Source organism: Chrysochloris asiatica, unplaced genomic scaffold (genome assembly GCF_000296735.1).
Source record: "Chrysochloris asiatica unplaced genomic scaffold, ChrAsi1.0 scaffold00442, whole genome shotgun sequence".
NCBI classification, from domain to species: domain Eukaryota; kingdom Metazoa; phylum Chordata; class Mammalia; order Afrosoricida; family Chrysochloridae; genus Chrysochloris; species Chrysochloris asiatica.
The window spans coordinates 1,102,593-1,119,800 of NW_006408960.1; the positions used below are offsets into that span (position 1 = coordinate 1,102,593).

At 52.8% G+C, this 17,208-nt stretch overlaps 2 protein-coding genes across 3 annotated transcripts; one reads left to right on the plus strand and one right to left on the minus strand.

The window, feature by feature from the left end:
• Nucleotides 1-2,950: 2,950 nt before the first annotated feature.
• Nucleotides 2,951-4,247, plus strand: OCEL1 (occludin/ELL domain containing 1). Its single transcript, XM_006877118.1, has 5 exons — nt 2,951-3,028; nt 3,130-3,329; nt 3,548-3,713; nt 3,893-3,946; nt 4,125-4,247. The coding sequence occupies exons 1-5, from the start codon at nt 2,951-2,953 to the stop codon at nt 4,245-4,247; spliced, it is 621 nt and encodes a 206-aa protein (XP_006877180.1).
• A 3,245-nt stretch (nt 4,248-7,492) lies between these two features.
• Nucleotides 7,493-17,184, minus strand: NR2F6 (nuclear receptor subfamily 2, group F, member 6). Of its 2 annotated transcripts, XM_006877120.1 has the most exons (5): nt 16,971-17,007; nt 16,724-16,883; nt 13,400-13,494; nt 9,319-9,897; nt 7,495-7,769 (listed from the first exon to the last, which is right to left on the minus strand). In XM_006877120.1, the coding sequence occupies exons 1-5, from the start codon at nt 17,005-17,007 to the stop codon at nt 7,495-7,497; spliced, it is 1,146 nt and encodes a 381-aa protein (XP_006877182.1). The 2 variants fall into 2 exon arrangements, with proteins under 2 accessions (XP_006877181.1, XP_006877182.1); XM_006877119.1 differs by having other exon boundaries at nt 7,493-7,769; nt 16,724-17,184.
• Nucleotides 17,185-17,208: the final 24 nt, after the last annotated feature.

Sequence of the window (17,208 nt, forward strand, 5' to 3'; positions counted from 1 at the left end):
CTCCATTGATCAGAATGTTGTTTATTGGTCCAGTGGTGAGAATTTTTATTTTCTTTACATTGAGAGGCAATCCATCATCTGTTATTATCAATAAACCTTGAATGCAAGTTTGATCATTTTTAGACTCAAGAAGTTGGTAGAATTCCTCAGTTTCATTATCTTTGGCTTTAGTAGTTGGTACATAAATTGGAGTAATAGTTGTATTAACTGGACCTCCTTATAGGTGTATGGATAGTATCCTATCACAAACAGCACTATACTTCCAGATAGAGCGTGAAATGTTCTTTTTGATGAAGAAAGTGACGCCATTCCTCTTCAATTTGTCATCCCCGGCATAGTAAACCTTGTGATTGTCAGATTCAACATGACTAATACCAGTCCTGAAGTCCTGGTGTGGTGCCGTGGGTTAATGTGCTGGATTGCAAAGTCACTTTGAACTGCAAGGTCAGTGCTTCAAGCTCACCAGCTGCTCCTCGGAAACCCTATACAGAGTCGCTATGGGTCGGAACCAACTTGACAGCACTTAACAGCAACAATACCAGTCCATTTCAGCTCAGTAATTCCTAGTATATCTCTGTTAATGCATTCCATTTCATTTTGACAACTTTCAATTATCCTAGATTCATACTTTGTACATTTTGTGTGCCAATTATTAATGGATGTTTGCAGCTGTTTCTCCTCATTTTGAGTTGTAACTGACCCATGAGCAAATGAATGTCCTGAAGGCTTTACTCAATAATAGTCATCCTGGTGAACTCTGAGGAGACAGCTCATCCCCAGTCATACTTTGAGTGCCTTCCAACCTGAGGGGCTCATTCTTTTGTACTACATCTGACAATATTCTGTTGCTCATCATCATGTTTCAATATTGAATATTCTGGTGCTATCTGACAGTGTTCCCCTGCTATTCATACAGTTTTCAGTGACTAAGTATTTGGAAGTACTCCGTCTCTCCTTCTTCTTAGTGTGTCTTCGTCTGGAAGTTCAGCTGAAACCTGTCCACTGTGGGTGACCCTGCTGGCATTTAAAGTTCTGATGCCATAACTACCAGAATCACAGCGACATGCAAGCCACCATAGTACAACAAACTGACAGATGAGTGGTGGAAATAAAGGACAGACATTTTCCTCACTTAACAGAAAAATCTCAAACCAAAGGCAGCATTGACTTAATACCGAAGTTCTTCTGCCCATTGTCCCCCATCCTCATGATTTCAGATGGTTCTGGAGGTACTAGATAATGCAATTGGTAAAGAAAAAGAAATGAACTTAAAAAAAACACAAAAAACAAATTGATTAAAAAGCTATTTCAATAAGAGAATTCCATAATTTAGCAAGGAATATAATGGAGATTTTAAAATAATTATTTGTTATATGAAAAAATAAACCCTGCAAAATATATTGGGAGATCTCATAATAGCAAAACAAAAGATACGCTGTCTGGTCAAACTAATGTCTTTGCTATATGAAGATCTCCTAAAAATTAATAGGACTCCTGATGTGGTGCTGTAGGATCAGCACAGGACAGCAAACCACAAGATCGGCAGTTCAAACCTATCAGCTGCTCCTTGGAAACCCTATGCTATGAATCAGAACCAACTCGAAGGCATTTAACAACAACAACAAAACGATTGGCAGGATATAAACAAAAAAAGAGACACACAAAAAATTTTAAACTTTGTTACTCAGATTATTAAATGCCTTTGAGTTGGTTCCGACTCCTAGCAACCATGTATAGGGTTTCTAAGGCTTTAATTCTTGGCGGGAGCAGACCATCATCTTTTTCCTGCTGAGCGGCTAGCAGGGATTTAAAGTCTGAACATACATTTGAGAGGAATCTGTAAGAACACCCGCCTTGCCAAGGTTGTGGGAAAATCAGCGTTTTTCTCGCTGCTGGCGGGAGTAACAATGGTGCAGTTTGGTTGAGGAACAATTTGGTGATATCTCTTCAGTAATTGCACTTGTAGAAAATTTTCCAACAGATAACCTCCCTCGTACGCCCAAATAAATTTGCACACGGAAATTTTCTGCAGCACTGTGTGCATTGAGAAAAAATAATATATTGCCATTGAATTAGAGTCTCTCCGAAAGTAGACAGTTAACTGCAGTCATGGACTGTCTCCATTGATCATTTTTAAAGTACTGGCGAATAAATGAGTGCAAATTCGATTAAAATACTCCGTTTTCCAACAAATACACTAAGGATCAGAGAAGGTAAGTCACTAACTCCGACGCATAGTATGTCTGAATAAAAATCGTACAGGAATTTGCGTCTCAAGTATGCTTAAGTGTGTGTGGAGGGAGACCATCCAAACCTCAGCCAGTCATATCAGGCCACACCTATTCTGATGAGGCCGCGCCCCGTTCAATCCACGCCCCCATCCCCTCGTTGAGCAACAACAACCGAGTGGAACCTCTACTTACTGTACAACCGGAACGGCCAGGCTTTCTCTCCTGGAGCCGACCCGGACTCGGATCTCCAAACGCTGGGACAGGTGACCCTGGGCGGGAGAGGCCCGTGAGGCCTGCAACCGGGGAGAGCGTCCCGGGGAACTTCCTGGGGGCGGTGACCTGGGGATCCGCGTACTATAGCTGCGAGGCTCCGGCATTGCGCGAGTTAAGCCGATACCGACCCAGCTACGTGGTGACGTTAGGCTAATTTGCATAAGATTGTTCCGTTAACTCAATCAAGGGCGGGGTCTGAGTTGCTCTTGGGGCCAATCGTGTGCGTCTATGCAAATAGAGCGGGTCTGGAGAAGGCTAGGACTTAGAGTTGGGGGCACCAGAGCCGCTCCCCGTACCTCCTCTGGCGGTGACAAGCTTCTAGGCTCACCGTCATACCGTGCCCACAGGCCTCTCACCGACCACCCCCGCCACGCGCGGCCCACGACACCACTCTAAGGACTCGCGCGCCGCCCCGGGGACCCCCGAGCGGTGCCTGCCAGAGGGCCATGCCCACCCGAGAGACTCCCCAGACTCACAGCTCCGGGGGACGCCCCCAGCTCCGCCCACCTGGCCCTGGGCCTCCAGTGAGTCTAAATGGGAGCCCCCAGGGTTAAGGGATTTCCTACAACCTCCTCCTCCTATCCGCCTGGTTAATCCCAAACCATGATTCCTACAGCGTCTACAGCGACTGGACCCCCGAGGCCTGGAAACCAGCTCGCCATCCAGTCTGTGCCAACCCCAGTCTGGAACGCACAGGGCAAGGCCCAAGAAGATTGTGTTTGAGGACGAACTACCCCCTCAGGCTATCCTGGGCACTAAGAGACCTGTTGGAGCCACTGCTGGGGGACCTAAGACCAGGCCCCACCCAGTGCCCGACTATGAGCTGTGCGTGTCCCCCATGATGCTTGGGAACTGGGCTGGGGCTTTGACAAGGGAATAGGAATTTACCAAGTAGTCAAAAGGGAAAAAGAACATTGTAGGTAGGGAGTTTAGCAGAACTGGCAAAGGCATGAAGACTAGATGGAGAAACAAACTGCCTGGATTGGGGGGAGGACAGAGGGATGTTTCCGTTCAGCTCACACTGCCCCTCCTCACCCTGGCAGTAAGTACCCACCAGTGCGCAGTGAGAGGGAGCGGAACCGCTACGCAGCTGTGTTCCAGGATCAGTACTCTGAGTTCTTGGAGCTGCAGCAGCAGGTGGGCTGTACACAGGCAAAGCTACAGCAGCTGCAAGCCCTGCTGAACTCACTACCCCCGCCCCACAGCCAGGTCAGTGCCCTGCCGTCTTTCCCAACCAGATCTTGGGACCCCTTCCTTCTCCAGGCTGGGTGAGCCCCACACACGGGGTCAAACTCCACACCACCGACCCTCAAAGTTCTCCCTAAGCCAGTCACTGTGTCTTACTGAGTCTGTTTCCCCCCATGAGTATCCTCTTCCTCGGTTCATAGAAGGAGGCTCATGTCGCTGCCCGCGTCTGGAGGAAATTTGAAAAGAAGCAGATGGTGAGTTGTGACTTCTGGGTCCCCCATCTTGACTTTTGGGCCCCCTGATTTATGTATTGATTTATGTATTTTTGTGGGGAGAAAACCGAGGCTGAGAGAGGAAAAGCCTCAAACAGCATAAGAACTATAGGGGTAGGTAGACTGCCATAAGGACTTCCTTGGTTCTTGCCCCACACAGGACCCCAGATTTCTGGATAAGCAGGCTCGCTATCGCTACCTGAAGGGCAAGTTGAGGCACCTCAAAGCCCAGATCCAGAAATATGATGACCAACAGGACAGTGAGGGCTCCGTATATTTCTGAGCGTGCCAGCAGACAAACAGAAAGATGTACTGCCCTTGCTTCTCTCCAGCTCCTCCAGTTTTCTATCTCTGAGCTTTGTTCTTGCTATTCCCTCTGCCGGGGGGAATGGTTTCCTTTCATTGGAAATGCCCCATCCTTTGTGGCTCAGCTCTGATGGCCCCTCCTCCAGGACTTCCTCTGGGACCCACAACCCTGACCTTGTGGGGACTCCAGAGCTCAACTCTGTCTCCCAAAAGCAGGTCCTGCTCTCCATTTCAAAGGAATAAACATTATTAAATAAACACTGTGTGCAGCTGCTAAATACTAATCTCACTGTCACCTAGAAATTGTTCTCTTCCCTTTCAAGAGAAAAAAAACAAATCTGAAATTCTAAGAAAGGGTTTCAGGGTCTCTCAGGCAGAGTTTTGTTGTTGTTGTTAAGTGCTGTAGAGTCGATTCCAACCCATAGCTACCCTGTATAGGGTTTCCAAGGAGCAGCTGGTGAGCTTGAACCACAGACCTTGCAGTTTAAACAATTTTGCAGTCTGACGCATTAGCCTACAGTGCCATACCAGAGTTTAAGCCTTCATTTATCTAGAGGACTCAGCCCTCAAGCGCCTCAGGTGACCTCTGGTTGGAAATTTCAGGGATGACATCTCGCTTAACGTCCTTGGCCACACTTGAGGGGAGTTCCCAAGACTATAAATTTCTGTAATTTCAATAAAGGAAGCAAGAGTGCCAGAGGTCCCTGGAACCTTTGCTGGAGAAATGTGGGTGCAATGCTGGGAAATGCCTGAGGGTGGCAGACTCAGCCCACTGATGCACAGAAGTCCATGACCCAATTACAAACGGGTCTCTGGAGGTTCACTTACCCGGGGACCCTGTAAGTTGCACTGTGACTGACATCAAGAGCTGTGTGGAATCTACTCACAAGCCTGGCTTAGGGGCGGGTCTCTCAGGCCTAGGGTAGGGTAAGCAGGGTGGCACCAGGTTCCCTGCTGAGCTGTGTGACCTTGGACACCCTGAGTCTTCATTTCTCAGGGAAGTCAAGGGACTGGAGCAATCAGGGAGGCAACTGGCAAGCAGAGACTGCAGAGGCCCCATGCTGGGAAGCCCCACACTCAGCCTGTGAGCCATAGTCTGGGGAAGGTGGCCCAGGACCCTGTGAGAGTCATGGAGGGAAAGAGACAAAGTCTTAACAACTAGGGCGTCTGGAGATTGGAGAGGTCTTCCTGAAGGAAAGGCCCTATGGGTGGGGTTTTGTAGGAGTTCAGTAGCCACGCATGGACATTCAAATCTCTGGCCGGGGAACCAGATGGCAGGACAGACCCCCTGGCATCACTCAGTCCTCAGATGTCCTGAATTGTGAATCTGAGAAATGAGCTATATAAGCTATTGCTGCTCAGCCCTACTGTTGACTCAAGGTGACTCTGGAGACCCCGATCCTGGATTGGGCATATCTCAAAATTCCGAGACTGGGGTATGTATAAACGGTACATTTTGGAGGACTTTTTACAAGGTACAAGAGGGGAAGTTTGGTTTCGTGGCATTTAAATATCCAAAGGCTTCAGATATAACTTGAACAATGAACTCCAAAGGCATTCTGGGAAATTGGTTTTCCTCTCTTCTGTCTTCTTAGGATTGTATTTCCAGGTGACATATCCTGCTATCAAGTCTCATTGGTCTCCTTTGGGTCACATGACCTCTGAACCAATCACTGTGGCCTAGAAAATGGACTGATTTGCCAGGGTGACAGATACCTGGATGGGCCTCTTAGTAAGGGCCTGAGAGATGCTTCCACTCAAGCCCTTTCTACTCACCCTCCCCACCCCCACCCCAGCCACAACCTTGTCCATACAACCCCACACATCCCTTTCCCACCAGAGCAGGGCTCAAACTACTGAAGCAAGAATGGCAGGGTCCTTCACGTCCTGTACAACCCTATATGCCATCTAAGTCTGTCCTGACAATGGACCTGACCCCCCAGAGTGGGACCACACTAGCTAGGTATTGGGGCATTACTTCACTTGCCCCAGATTTCAAACTGTCAAGGGTTCATTAGTTGCCCCAACTCACACTAGCTTAGACATAAAAGGGAAACTTTGGTTTTGTGGAACTTAAAATGTCCCAAGGTTTCAGGAATGGCTTGAACAAGGAGCTCTAAAGGCATTCTGGGAAATTTTTTTTTTCCCCCCTTCTACTTGGCCTGTCTGCTCATGGTGAGGCGCTGTAAGCTAATGCCTCAGACTGCAGAGTCGTTTGAACTGCAAGGTCGGTGGTTCGAGCTCACCAGCTGCTCCTTGGAAACCCTATAAAGGGTCGCTATCTACTTGACAGCACTTAACACTTTGCCTGTGATTACATCCTGCCATCGTCTCATTGGTTTCCTTTGGGTCACATGATTTCTCAAAACCAATCACTGTGGCCTGGGGAATGGAGAGTTGATTGCCAGGACTGAGGTCAGATGACAGGCCTAGCGCCTGACCCCATCCACAGGACTGCATAGGACAGAGATGGTTCTAATAAGTATCATGGAGCCCAGATACCAAGATAAAGAACTGAATTTTCATCCGTTTCTTAATTATTAAAGAAATGAATCTGGACCAAGCTCAGCCCCTTCAGTCAGGTCAGGGCATGGATTCCAATCTAAGACAGCGACTAGATTCAACATCTGTGTACTCATTGGCTGACCTCAGATCCTCTGGCTTCTGTCCCCATCCAGTCACACACAATAGGGTCTGGTTAGCTAATTGAGATGGTGGGTGTACCCCATGGCTCAGGTTGGTAGCAGGGTAGGAGGGAGGTGTCCAGTCAGCCCCTCATTCAAAGACAGAGCAGCTGCACAGGTAGGAAATGTCTTTATTACTGTGTCCCCTTGATTCATTCCTCATGTAGTGTCAAGACATGGATCATGTATCGGAAAGAATCCACCTGGCCCCTGCTCACCCCTGCCCTGCTGGGGTTGCCCCCTAGTCTAGCCACCAGGTCTCTACCCCACCCTGCAGTCCCACAAGGTCACTCCTGGGCACTGAGGGACAAGGCTGTTGAGGGATTGGACCCTCCACTTATCACCCCATCTTTGCAAAGGGACCAGAAAACGTGCCTGGAGTCCGGACGATCCGTCTCTTTTTGGTTTTATGATCATTTAAAAAACAGAAAAGACAAACATTTCACAGTCTTTAAAAAAAGAGGAGTCTTAGAAAGAGCTGGGGTCCTCATCCTCAGCCTGAGCCCCCCTGGCTGACCCAAGAAGCCATGTCCCTGGAGGTCACTGGCCAGAGCCGTAGGGCCAGTTGAAAGTACTCCCCGAGAGCAGCATGTCGCGGATCAGTGTCTCAATGGGCGTCTTGCCCACCAGGCGCATGAAGAACAGCTGGGAAATGAGGGAGGCTGGGACGGCACGCAGGGCGGGCAGCCGCAGAAGCAGGCGCCCAAAGCGCTGAGGCTGGGCCGGGTACTGGGCCCGCACATACTCAGTCAGGGCCACCTGCGCCTTCTCCTGCAAGCTCTCCACGTGTGCTGGGTCTGAGAGGCCGCAGGCATCTGTGGGGATAAGGTAGAGGTTAGGTGGGGGAAGGAGGACCAAGGGCCCACACAGAGAGGGGGCTGAGGAACACTGGCTGGGGTGCTCTGGGGGTAGGTGATGCAGCATGAATGAGGGTCTTTAAAGCAGTGTCAATTCTTGAGTGACTGTAAGGACAGGGACCCAGGCAATGATGTGCTGAGCATGGACAAGAGGCCCCTAAAAAATCCTTTGCAGAAGAGAAGTTCTAAGAAAACTTGAGGGGAAGGTGGGGCTGAGGAGAGGGTTTGGGGAAACAGATCCTAGACCACATGGAGAAGCGTATGGCATATTTATTATCATATTGATGAAAGCTATTTTTATATAATTAAAGCCACCTCCCAGACGGCTGGTTCCTGGTCCACCTGCCCAAGATCTACTGTGTAAGGTTGGGAACCTTTCAGAGGGTGAAAGCATCCCTGGAGTAAGCTGGGAAGATTTGCCTTGGCGGTGCAGAGCCCACTGTACAAGCTGCAATGGTTGTGGCAGTTGTGTGCCATGGAGTGGGTTCTGACTCATAGCGACCCTGCACAGGGTTTCTAAGGCTATAAGGCTTTACAGGAGCAGAAAGCCTCATCTTTCTTCTGCAGAACCGCAGGTAGTTTCAAACTGTTGACTTTGAGGTTCGCAGCCTGATTTGTAACCACTACGCTACCAGAGCTGGGTAGTGACCGGTAAAGGGCAAGGATACGCACACCCTCAGCATCTAGGCATGTCCCAGGTGGAAGGGGCTTCAGAATGACAAGTTCAGGGCCCAAGAATCAGAAGGACCAGTCCTGGTGTAGTGCTGTGGGATAAAGGATTGGACCAGAGGGTCGTTTGAACCACAAGATTGGCAGTTCAAACTCACCAACTGCTCCTTGGAAACCCTATACAGGGTTCTCTAGGGCTTTCTATGAGTCAGAGCCCTGGTAGCATAGTGGTTACGAATGGGGCTGCCAATCTCACGGTCAGCAGTTCGAAAATACCAGCTGCTCCGCGGGAGAAAGATGAGGCTTTCTGCTCCCGTAAAGACTTACAGCCTCAGAAACCCTGTATAGGGTCGCTATGAGTTGGAAGGACTCCATGGCACTTAAGAACAAAGGTAGCGTTGAACTAGCTGTAACAAGTCTTCCACAAGAACTCACAATGGGAAAAGAGAACTTTGACCAAGGATAAGGGGCTCAGGGAGACCAGAGATGGAGACCACCGAGGGGGAGAGGGGGAGGGGCAGGCAAAGGTTTTATGGAGCTAGAGATCAGGAAAAGCTGATGGGGCCAGCTAGATCCTGAGATGTGGAGGGAGGGGTCACCCCTTCTTCTTGCATCACCTCACTGTCCTGCACCAATGCTCACTACCTGCACAGTCCCAGGTGTTGACTGGATGGGGCTACTGAGTGGGGCCATACCAGGTATTAAGTGATTACTCCACCTGTTGTCCCCAGTCAATTGTCATTGGGCATCCAGAGTCCCGGATGTGGCTGGCTTTGGGACCAGGGATCAGGGATCTATGGGGCTGGAATTCCTTTCCCTGCCCCCTACCGGATCTTACCTGGGGTAAAGAGTGCAATGGCTTTGAGGCACCCATACTCGGCCGAATCCACCTGCAGGCGGCCTAGCTTGTCCACCTGCTCCTGGAAGGCGCGCACCTGGTCCATGAAGGCCACAGCTCGCTCGGCGGCCATGGGCGCGGCGTGCAGCCCTGCAGCGGCCAGCAGCGGCGCCGTGTGCAAGGGCAGCGCTGCCTGCGCTGCGTTCAGCACGAACAGCTCGCTCCAGCTGAGCCTCAGCAGAGCCACCTGGTCAGCCACCGGCAGCTCCGGGAAGAAGGGGGCATGGCGCGCCCACTCCACGGTGCTGAAGAGCAGCCTGGCCGCCAGCTCGCAGACGTTGTCGATGCCCAGCACCGCGCCCGCGCCTCCCGGGCCAAATGCACCCGCCGCCCCCGCGCCAAAGCGGCCCGCCGCCGCCGGGTAGGGCTCAGCGCGTAGCAGCTGCGCGATCAACTCTGATACTGGCTGGCCCGGGAAGAGGTCTCCGCCCGCCGCCGCCAGTGCAGAGCCTGGGGGGCTGCCCGATGAAGCGGCGCCGGAGCCAGGCAGCGAGTGTGGGATGCGGCCTCGCTGCACCGCTGCAGGAGGGGGGAGGGAAGAGGGGGTGGGAGCCAGGGAAAAAGGATTGGGGGGTGGGGAGGGGAGCAAGAGACAGAGGAAGGGGACAAGGGGGCCAGGGTACAGACCAGTAGAAGGGAGTCAGGTGGGGTAGGAGTGGGGAGAGAAGGGGGCAGAAACCAGCCACCCCCAGGAGATGGGGGGGAAGAGTATGGGGAAGGGAAACGAGGGGAGAAGTGATAGGGTGAACAAGAAATGGAGGCCGAGAGTGGGAGACCGGAAATTAAAGAAGGGCATGGGGAGCACGGGGAGGTGAAGGAAGAGAAAAGGAAGATGGGAGGAGAGAAGAGGAAAGGGTGAAAGGCACAGGAGGGAGGGGAAAGGGTGGGCAGGCAGGAAGGGGGCAGGAGGACAAACAGGGAGAGATGGGAGGGACAAAAGTCACCAGAGGGGCACTCAGCACCTCCCTCCAAAACCCCCAGGCTGCCCCACCCCCTGGGCTCCAGGCATTCTGCTCTGTGCCCTCCTGCCTGCTAGTCCCCCCATCCCACCTGGGGCACCTTTACAGGTGGGAATGGGACCATCTGATTCACACCTGGACCCTCCCACTGGAGTCTGTTCAGGAGTGATAAGGCTCCATCACCCCCCCCCTGTCTGCCAATCACTGGGTGTCCCAGGGAGGCAGAGGAAGGGCCAGGGCAAGTGCCCTGGCAGCTGCTCTTTCCAGGGACATCATGTGTTTCCCTCTGGTCGTCCCGCCAAGATTGTGGCCCTCCAGGGGCAGACTGGTCTTGGCCCCAGAAAAGGAGGTGTCTGAAACAGGAGGTGTCCACAACAGTCCATCCCCCCCGTGCTGGCCTGGACCCTAAGAAGAGCCTATGTCTCAGCTATAGGTGGGGAGGAAGAAAACTGAGGCACAAAAAGAAATAGGTGGCCACATGCCCGCCCAACCTAGGTTTGCACACAGCAGACCGTGTGGGGTGGGAGAAGGGCATACTGGGCTGGGTGCCAGGGAGGGACTAATTAATGGGTGTTAATGAACTGGCACGTGCTGTCTCAGCACCTCCGTGAACTTCTGGTCAACCCACTATGAAGCAGACAGGAGGGGACCCCAGAGTCAACAGAGCCCAGCAGAAAGCAAGAGCCTGGGTTCGAGCCTGCTTCAAGCAGTTTCTGAGTCTTGGGTCATCTAATGGAGGGATCTGGATGAGAGTGAATCTCAGCTAGCCCCTTGACCCTCCAGGGGACCTTCACCAGCTTGTTTGGTTTTAACCCACCCCTGCCCTCCGGTCTCCTCTCTTACCCTAGCTAACTCTGACCCCAGGGCCTCTGCACTGGTTACTCCATCCTCCTGGGACCACTTTTCCCACTTCCTCCTCATCATTCAGCCTGGAACATTAGGGTTCAATCCCAACCACAACTATTTTGCTCTCTTGGGCAAGTGGCCCCACCTCTTTGCTCTCTGTGCCTCAGTTTCTTCATGTGTGTAAATGCAGATAATATTATAATACACCAATTACTGAACTGGAACAAGAATCTCCAAAAGTTGCTTAGAACAGCACCTGGCACATAAAAGGGGCTAAGAGAACACAGACCATGAAACATTTATTGAGCATCTACTATATGCCAGACTCCAGTCTAAGTGCTGGGGATACACAGCAGGGAAAAAAGAGACAAAAATCCCTGCCCTCAGAAGCAGGTTTTCTGGCAGTGGAGTAAATTAATTATGTTGTTAAGTGCAGTCGAGTTTGTTCCAACTCACAGCAACCCTGTATAGGGTTTCTGAGGAGTGACTGATGAGCAGTCCAGTGCTTATCCTATACTTATCCAGGACTCCTGAGTTAATGATGTTGTGTTGTTGTTAAGTGCCATCTAGTCGGTTCTGACTCATAGCAACCCTGTACAGGGTTTCTGAGGAGCGGCTGGTGAATTTTAACCTCCATCCTTGCAGTTCAAACTGACCTTAAAGCCCAGTGCTTATCCTACAGTACCACACCAGGACTCCTGAGGTAATCATTGTTGTTGTTAAGTGCTGTCGAGTCGGTTCCAACCCATAGTGACCCTCTATAGGGTTTCCAAGGAGTGGCTGGTGAGCCTGAACCATTGACTTTGCAGTTCAAACTGACTTTGCAATTCGGCACGTTAGCCCAAAGTGCCACATCAGGACTCCCAGTTAATTATTTGTTGTTGTTGGTAAGTACCATGGAGTCGGTTCCGACCCATAGCGACCCTGTACAGGGTTTCTGAGGCTGTAAATCTTTACGGGAGCAGAAAGCCTCATCTTTCTCCCACAGAATGGCTGGTAGTCTTGAACTGCCGACCTCGAGGTTAGTAGCCTGATTCATAATTACAGAGCAGAGTTAATTCCAACTCAAATGGAAATAAAGGGAGATGGTGACGGCAGAAGGAGTCCTGGTTGGGTGTGAACCCCTAAGTTACTTTGTGAGACATGGGGGAGTCTGCTTCTGGAAAGATTACAGCCTCGGAAACACTCTCTCCTATTGATAAAGCTGCTCTGAGGCAGAATCAACTCAGCAGCAGGGGGTTTTGGGTTTGGTGAAGGCAAGGTAGTGTTACAGGCCTTCCCTGAAGAGATGTTGGAGCAAATCTTGAAGGAGGTGAAGGTAGAGACATGCAGGTATCGGAAAACAAGCGTTCAGAGCAGAGCAAACCATCGGTGCAAAGGGGGTGTAAACTGTGATGGTAATTACTCCCACCCCTGGGACTTTAGAGATCTGCAGCTCTGATGTGCGGCATCTCAGGGTTTTTAGGTCAAATAGACAAGTGGATTCAATAGCTGGGTCAGGAAAGGACAAACAGGGTCACCCTCAAACTCAGGAGTGAATAAAGAGTTTTAGGAGATGAGCGCTGAATAACCATCCCTAGCTTCTCCCACAGAGGCTTGGCAATGAAGAAATCAACCTCAGAGTAGGAAGAACTGACAAACTGGCTGGTGACAAACACCAAGCAGGGAGCTCTCATCCAACTGGCCAGATTCTGTTCCCAAACCCCAGGGCTCATGTCAAGTCTCCAGTTCTCTGGCTTCCAAGGTTGTAGGCACAGTTCCAGGCCCACCCACCTGTCACCAGTTCCCCCACCTCAGCCTCCTAGGTGGGTCAGGAGGAAGGGTGAGCTGCTCTTTGCCTTAATTGGGCTGAGTTCTTGCCTTAGGCAAACACGAAAGAGGTGTGGAAGTGAAAGGGCAGCAATCAAGTAAGAAAAAATGTCCTTGGGAATTCAGACAATGGAGGCCAGGCCTGGGGACCAGGAGGTCACCAGTGGGGCCTGGAACTGAGGAAGCTGCCACTGAGTCTGAGGTGAGGCAGGGTGGAGGGACTGCCAGGAAAGAGGGGGTCAGAGCAGCTGGAGAACAGTTCTAAAGTGCCCCTTGCATCCCTGCGTCTTAAGTGGATTTCTCCAGCCCTGACTGCAGCCCATGGGACTACAGAGCCAGAGTCAGTGGTAATGAGGTTAGCAAGCATGACCCCCACCCCCCACCCCCGCCCCCGGGCTGACACTCACCCTCTTTGCGCATGCCCACGCGGAAGCACTTCTTGAGACGGCAGTATTGACATTGGTTTCGGTGGTGCTGGTCAATCTGGCAGTCACGGTTGGACCTGGGGGCACACAGAGGTCATGGGGGACTGTGGTTCCCACATCCCACCTTGCTCTCTGAGCCACCCCGTATGCCACTTCTGGAGACAGCAGGGGACTCTGCCTTCAGGTCTGTTAAGAAGAAAGGGCAACTGGGGTGGAGTGGTGGTGAGTAGAAGGGGGTTAGAAGTGGATTTTGAGGTGAATGAAGAGACCATTCAGGCAGGGGGCAGGGTAAGAACAAAAGCTGAGACACACAGTATAGAAGCCTCTACAATTCTAGCTTAATGAATCACTCTCATGCTAAAGGACAGGATCTTAGTCTCAAGGGCAACATGAGAGCAGGAGAGGAACAGGGTCAGAGAGCAGGACCGGGTGAGCTGACCTAATGAACTAGGGCACAGATTCTATGGGGTCCCAGCATTGCCCCACAGGAGGCTCGCACCAATGCATGCATGGATGAACAAACTCCTAACTCTCCTTTAAGGTCCCACATCCCTTCCTCCAACTGAGCCCAAGAGCCTTCCCCTGGGCCGCCTGTGGGAATCATTCTTGCCTCTCCTAGAGTTGAAATAGTTTTTCACTTGAGGTAATGAGCTCCCCAAACTGGCCCAAGCAGGAAAGGCCAGGGGCTCTTTCTTCAAATGTCCCTGGCACTTCTACCCTTGGCCCCTGCGCTGAGCAGCCCTCTGCCTCTATGCACCCAGTTGAGGACTCTTCCAAGCCTGGGATCCTAGGACATCAGCCACTGAGTAGGTGCCCAGAAACTGTCATTATGCAAAACAAAACACGCATCATCAAAAGTGTCTCAGTGGCAACTCCTTCCCATGACCCTACCTCCAGCCTCAGTTTCTCTTCTGGAATGGGGCAGGCAGATGCCCACCCCATATGGGATACACTGGGGCTGGGGAACTTCTGTGGAAGAAGTCAAGAAACATGCCTGGGGTCTTAGAGGCATGGTTGGGGGAGATGAGGCTCTGTGGAGAGGGGATCTCTGCAGCACAAGTTGCCAAGCTGAGGCTCTGCCCCCTGCCTGCCGGCTGAACCCTGGGAAGAGGCTCTGCTAAAGCAGAGGGTGCTCAGGCAGAACCAGAACAAAGCCCAGCAGGCGGTGGGAGGGTCCAGGGCAACCGGGTGGAAACAGCCAGGTCTGGGCGGGCAGGCAGGTGGGGGCCTGCTCAGGGCGCCCTGACCTCAGGAAAGGCCCTGCCATCTTTGGACTCCATTTCTCCAGCTATATGGAACTGAGACCGATTTCCTATCCAGCTAGGCTGGGTTGCCCAGATGAGGAAATGGAAAGTTCTGCCTATTATCCCACCTAAAGAATACATGCTTTGCCCCATACTGGGGCCCAAGTCTGCCTCCTCTGTGGGCTCCGGCTGCCCACAGATTCTGACCATGGCATTTGCTTGCTAACACAACAGTCCTCAACCGGGCATTTCAGGCCCACTGGGTTCAAACTTCATGTCTGTGCAGTGTCAGACCCACCTCCCATAGCCTTCCTCAGTTCTCCTTGACCCCCTATACACAGCGCCTTGCTCCCCTCCAGAACACTAAGTTTCATCCTTCCTACAGGTTTAGGGCATCTGTTTCTGACTTTGTCTCTCCCAGATGGGGGGAGGAAGGGTCCACAAGGGCCAAGCTTAGGGCTTGGGGTCCCCAGGGTACTTTGTTCACTCAAACTGAGCCTGTGAGGGGTATGTGTGACTTCACCAGGTCACACAGCAGAGCTGAAGAAGCTGCTGGCTTCAAACAATGCCCCCCCCCACCTTAGTGTTTCCTGCCACAGCCTCAGGAAACCCCCCGGGGACCCCAAACTGCCTGAACCCTCTTCCCTCACCCTCTAGAAAGGCCAGGCCAGCGAGCAGGCAGCTATTCCAGCAGTAAGAATGAGGCCAAAGTCTGGTGGCCCAGTTAGTGCCAGAGGAGGGACTGTCTTCACCTGCCTACCACCAGCCCCAGCAGGCCTTGACCCTGGACCTGGGGCCAAACTCCAGCACTGGGTGCCCAGCCTAGCTCTAACCAATGACATCTGCCAAGAGACCTCCATCAACAGCAGTCCTTGGGGACAACTAACTGACCCCAACTCAGTCATCCCACTCCTAACCTCACAGCTCCCCTTGTTAAACCCAAACTGTGGGAGCAGAGGTGAGGGAAGGGTCCCTGCATGCATGACCCCAAGACTGGTACCAGAACCTCCCCAACCTCATTTTGCACCCTTGGGAATTGTAATTCTCTAGACAAGCTGTACTAAGGCCATGCCTGTCCTGCCTAGTGCAGAGCAGGGGCCTCATCAATGAATGGGGCGAATACAAGGGGATCCTGAGCTGATAAAACCTCAACCAAGTGCCTTCTCAGGTAACCTTCTGCCCCTCAACACCAGCCAGAAAAGTCAGACCATGCCCTGCCCCTGGGACTCCAACCTGGAGTAATCCAGGACTCCTTGAAAATACAACCACTCCCACCCACCATCAGAGCCACAACGAAGTTTCAGCGATTTTTTCCAGTTTCAGGGATTTTTTCCGGCACCCTAGGTCTGCACCCACTCCTGGCTAGGGGTATGTGGATCAAACCCAGCCCCTGTTCCAGCAGCGGTGTGGTTTGCTGCGACCTAAGACCCTGGATGAGCCCAGGGGCTCCCCTCCCTTATGGGGCAGCCTCTGTTCCCCACCCCCCAGTAGGGCCCCCAAGCGAAAGGGGTCCGCCCTGCGCCACCCCAGCCTCCCTTGCGCCATGGCTCTGCTCGGCCGCCACAGCGACTTTGGAAGTGATATTTGACCCCAAGGGCGCGCCGTATCGATCCGCGCGGCCGCAGACAATGGTCCCTGGACGCTGCAAGCGCCACAGTCCAAGTTCCACGTTCGATTCCCGCGACATTCCCCCCGGGCCGAGATCCTACCCAGACAAGGGTCTTGGGGGATTCTAGGGTTAGGCTCCCCACCCTGACAGCATTCCTACACCCCACCCACACACACCACCATTTGGAAATGACCCCTCCTAGAGAAAAGGGAAGTAGGTTATTCAAATAACTGGGGCGGAAGCCGCAAGGGACCACCTGATGGGGACCTGCAACGATGCAGCGCCGACTGTATACACGATTCCAGGAATGAAAGGGGGGCCATGGCCCTATCTCAAAGGAGGAGTGGAGGCCCAGGGAAGGTCAGTAGTCGGCCCAAGGTGACCGAGCGGGTCAAAGGCCCAGCCCAGGCCAGGGCCGAGCACACTGAGACGGCCGCGTAATGGGAGGCTCACCTGCAGGTGTAGCTGAGGTTGCGGCGGATGCTCCGCTTGAAGAAGCTCTTGCAGCCCTCGCAGGTGAAGACACCGTAGTGCTTGCCGCTTGACTTGTCTCCGCACACCACGCAGTCCACCTGCAACCCCGGCCGCTCCTCGTCGCCCGGCTCGGCGTCGCTGGCGGCGCCGGGAGGTGAGGCCGAGTCGTCCTCGGTCGCGCGCGGATAGCCGCCAGCCTTGTCCACGCCATTCGTGTCGCCACCGCCGCCGGGGCCGCCCCAGCCGCCGGCCACCATGGCCATAGCCCCCGGGCCGCGGGGCCGGGGCGCCCTCGCTGCGCGCCTCCCTACGGGCACCCCTGTCGGCCCGGGGGGCGCTAGCAGGCGCGCATCCGGCCCCGGTGCACGGGGGGCTCCAGCTGCACCCCCCAAAAAAGTTTTGCAGCAGCAACTTCCTGCGGTCTGTCCGCGCGCCCGGGCGGAACTGGTCGGGCCGGTTCCAGG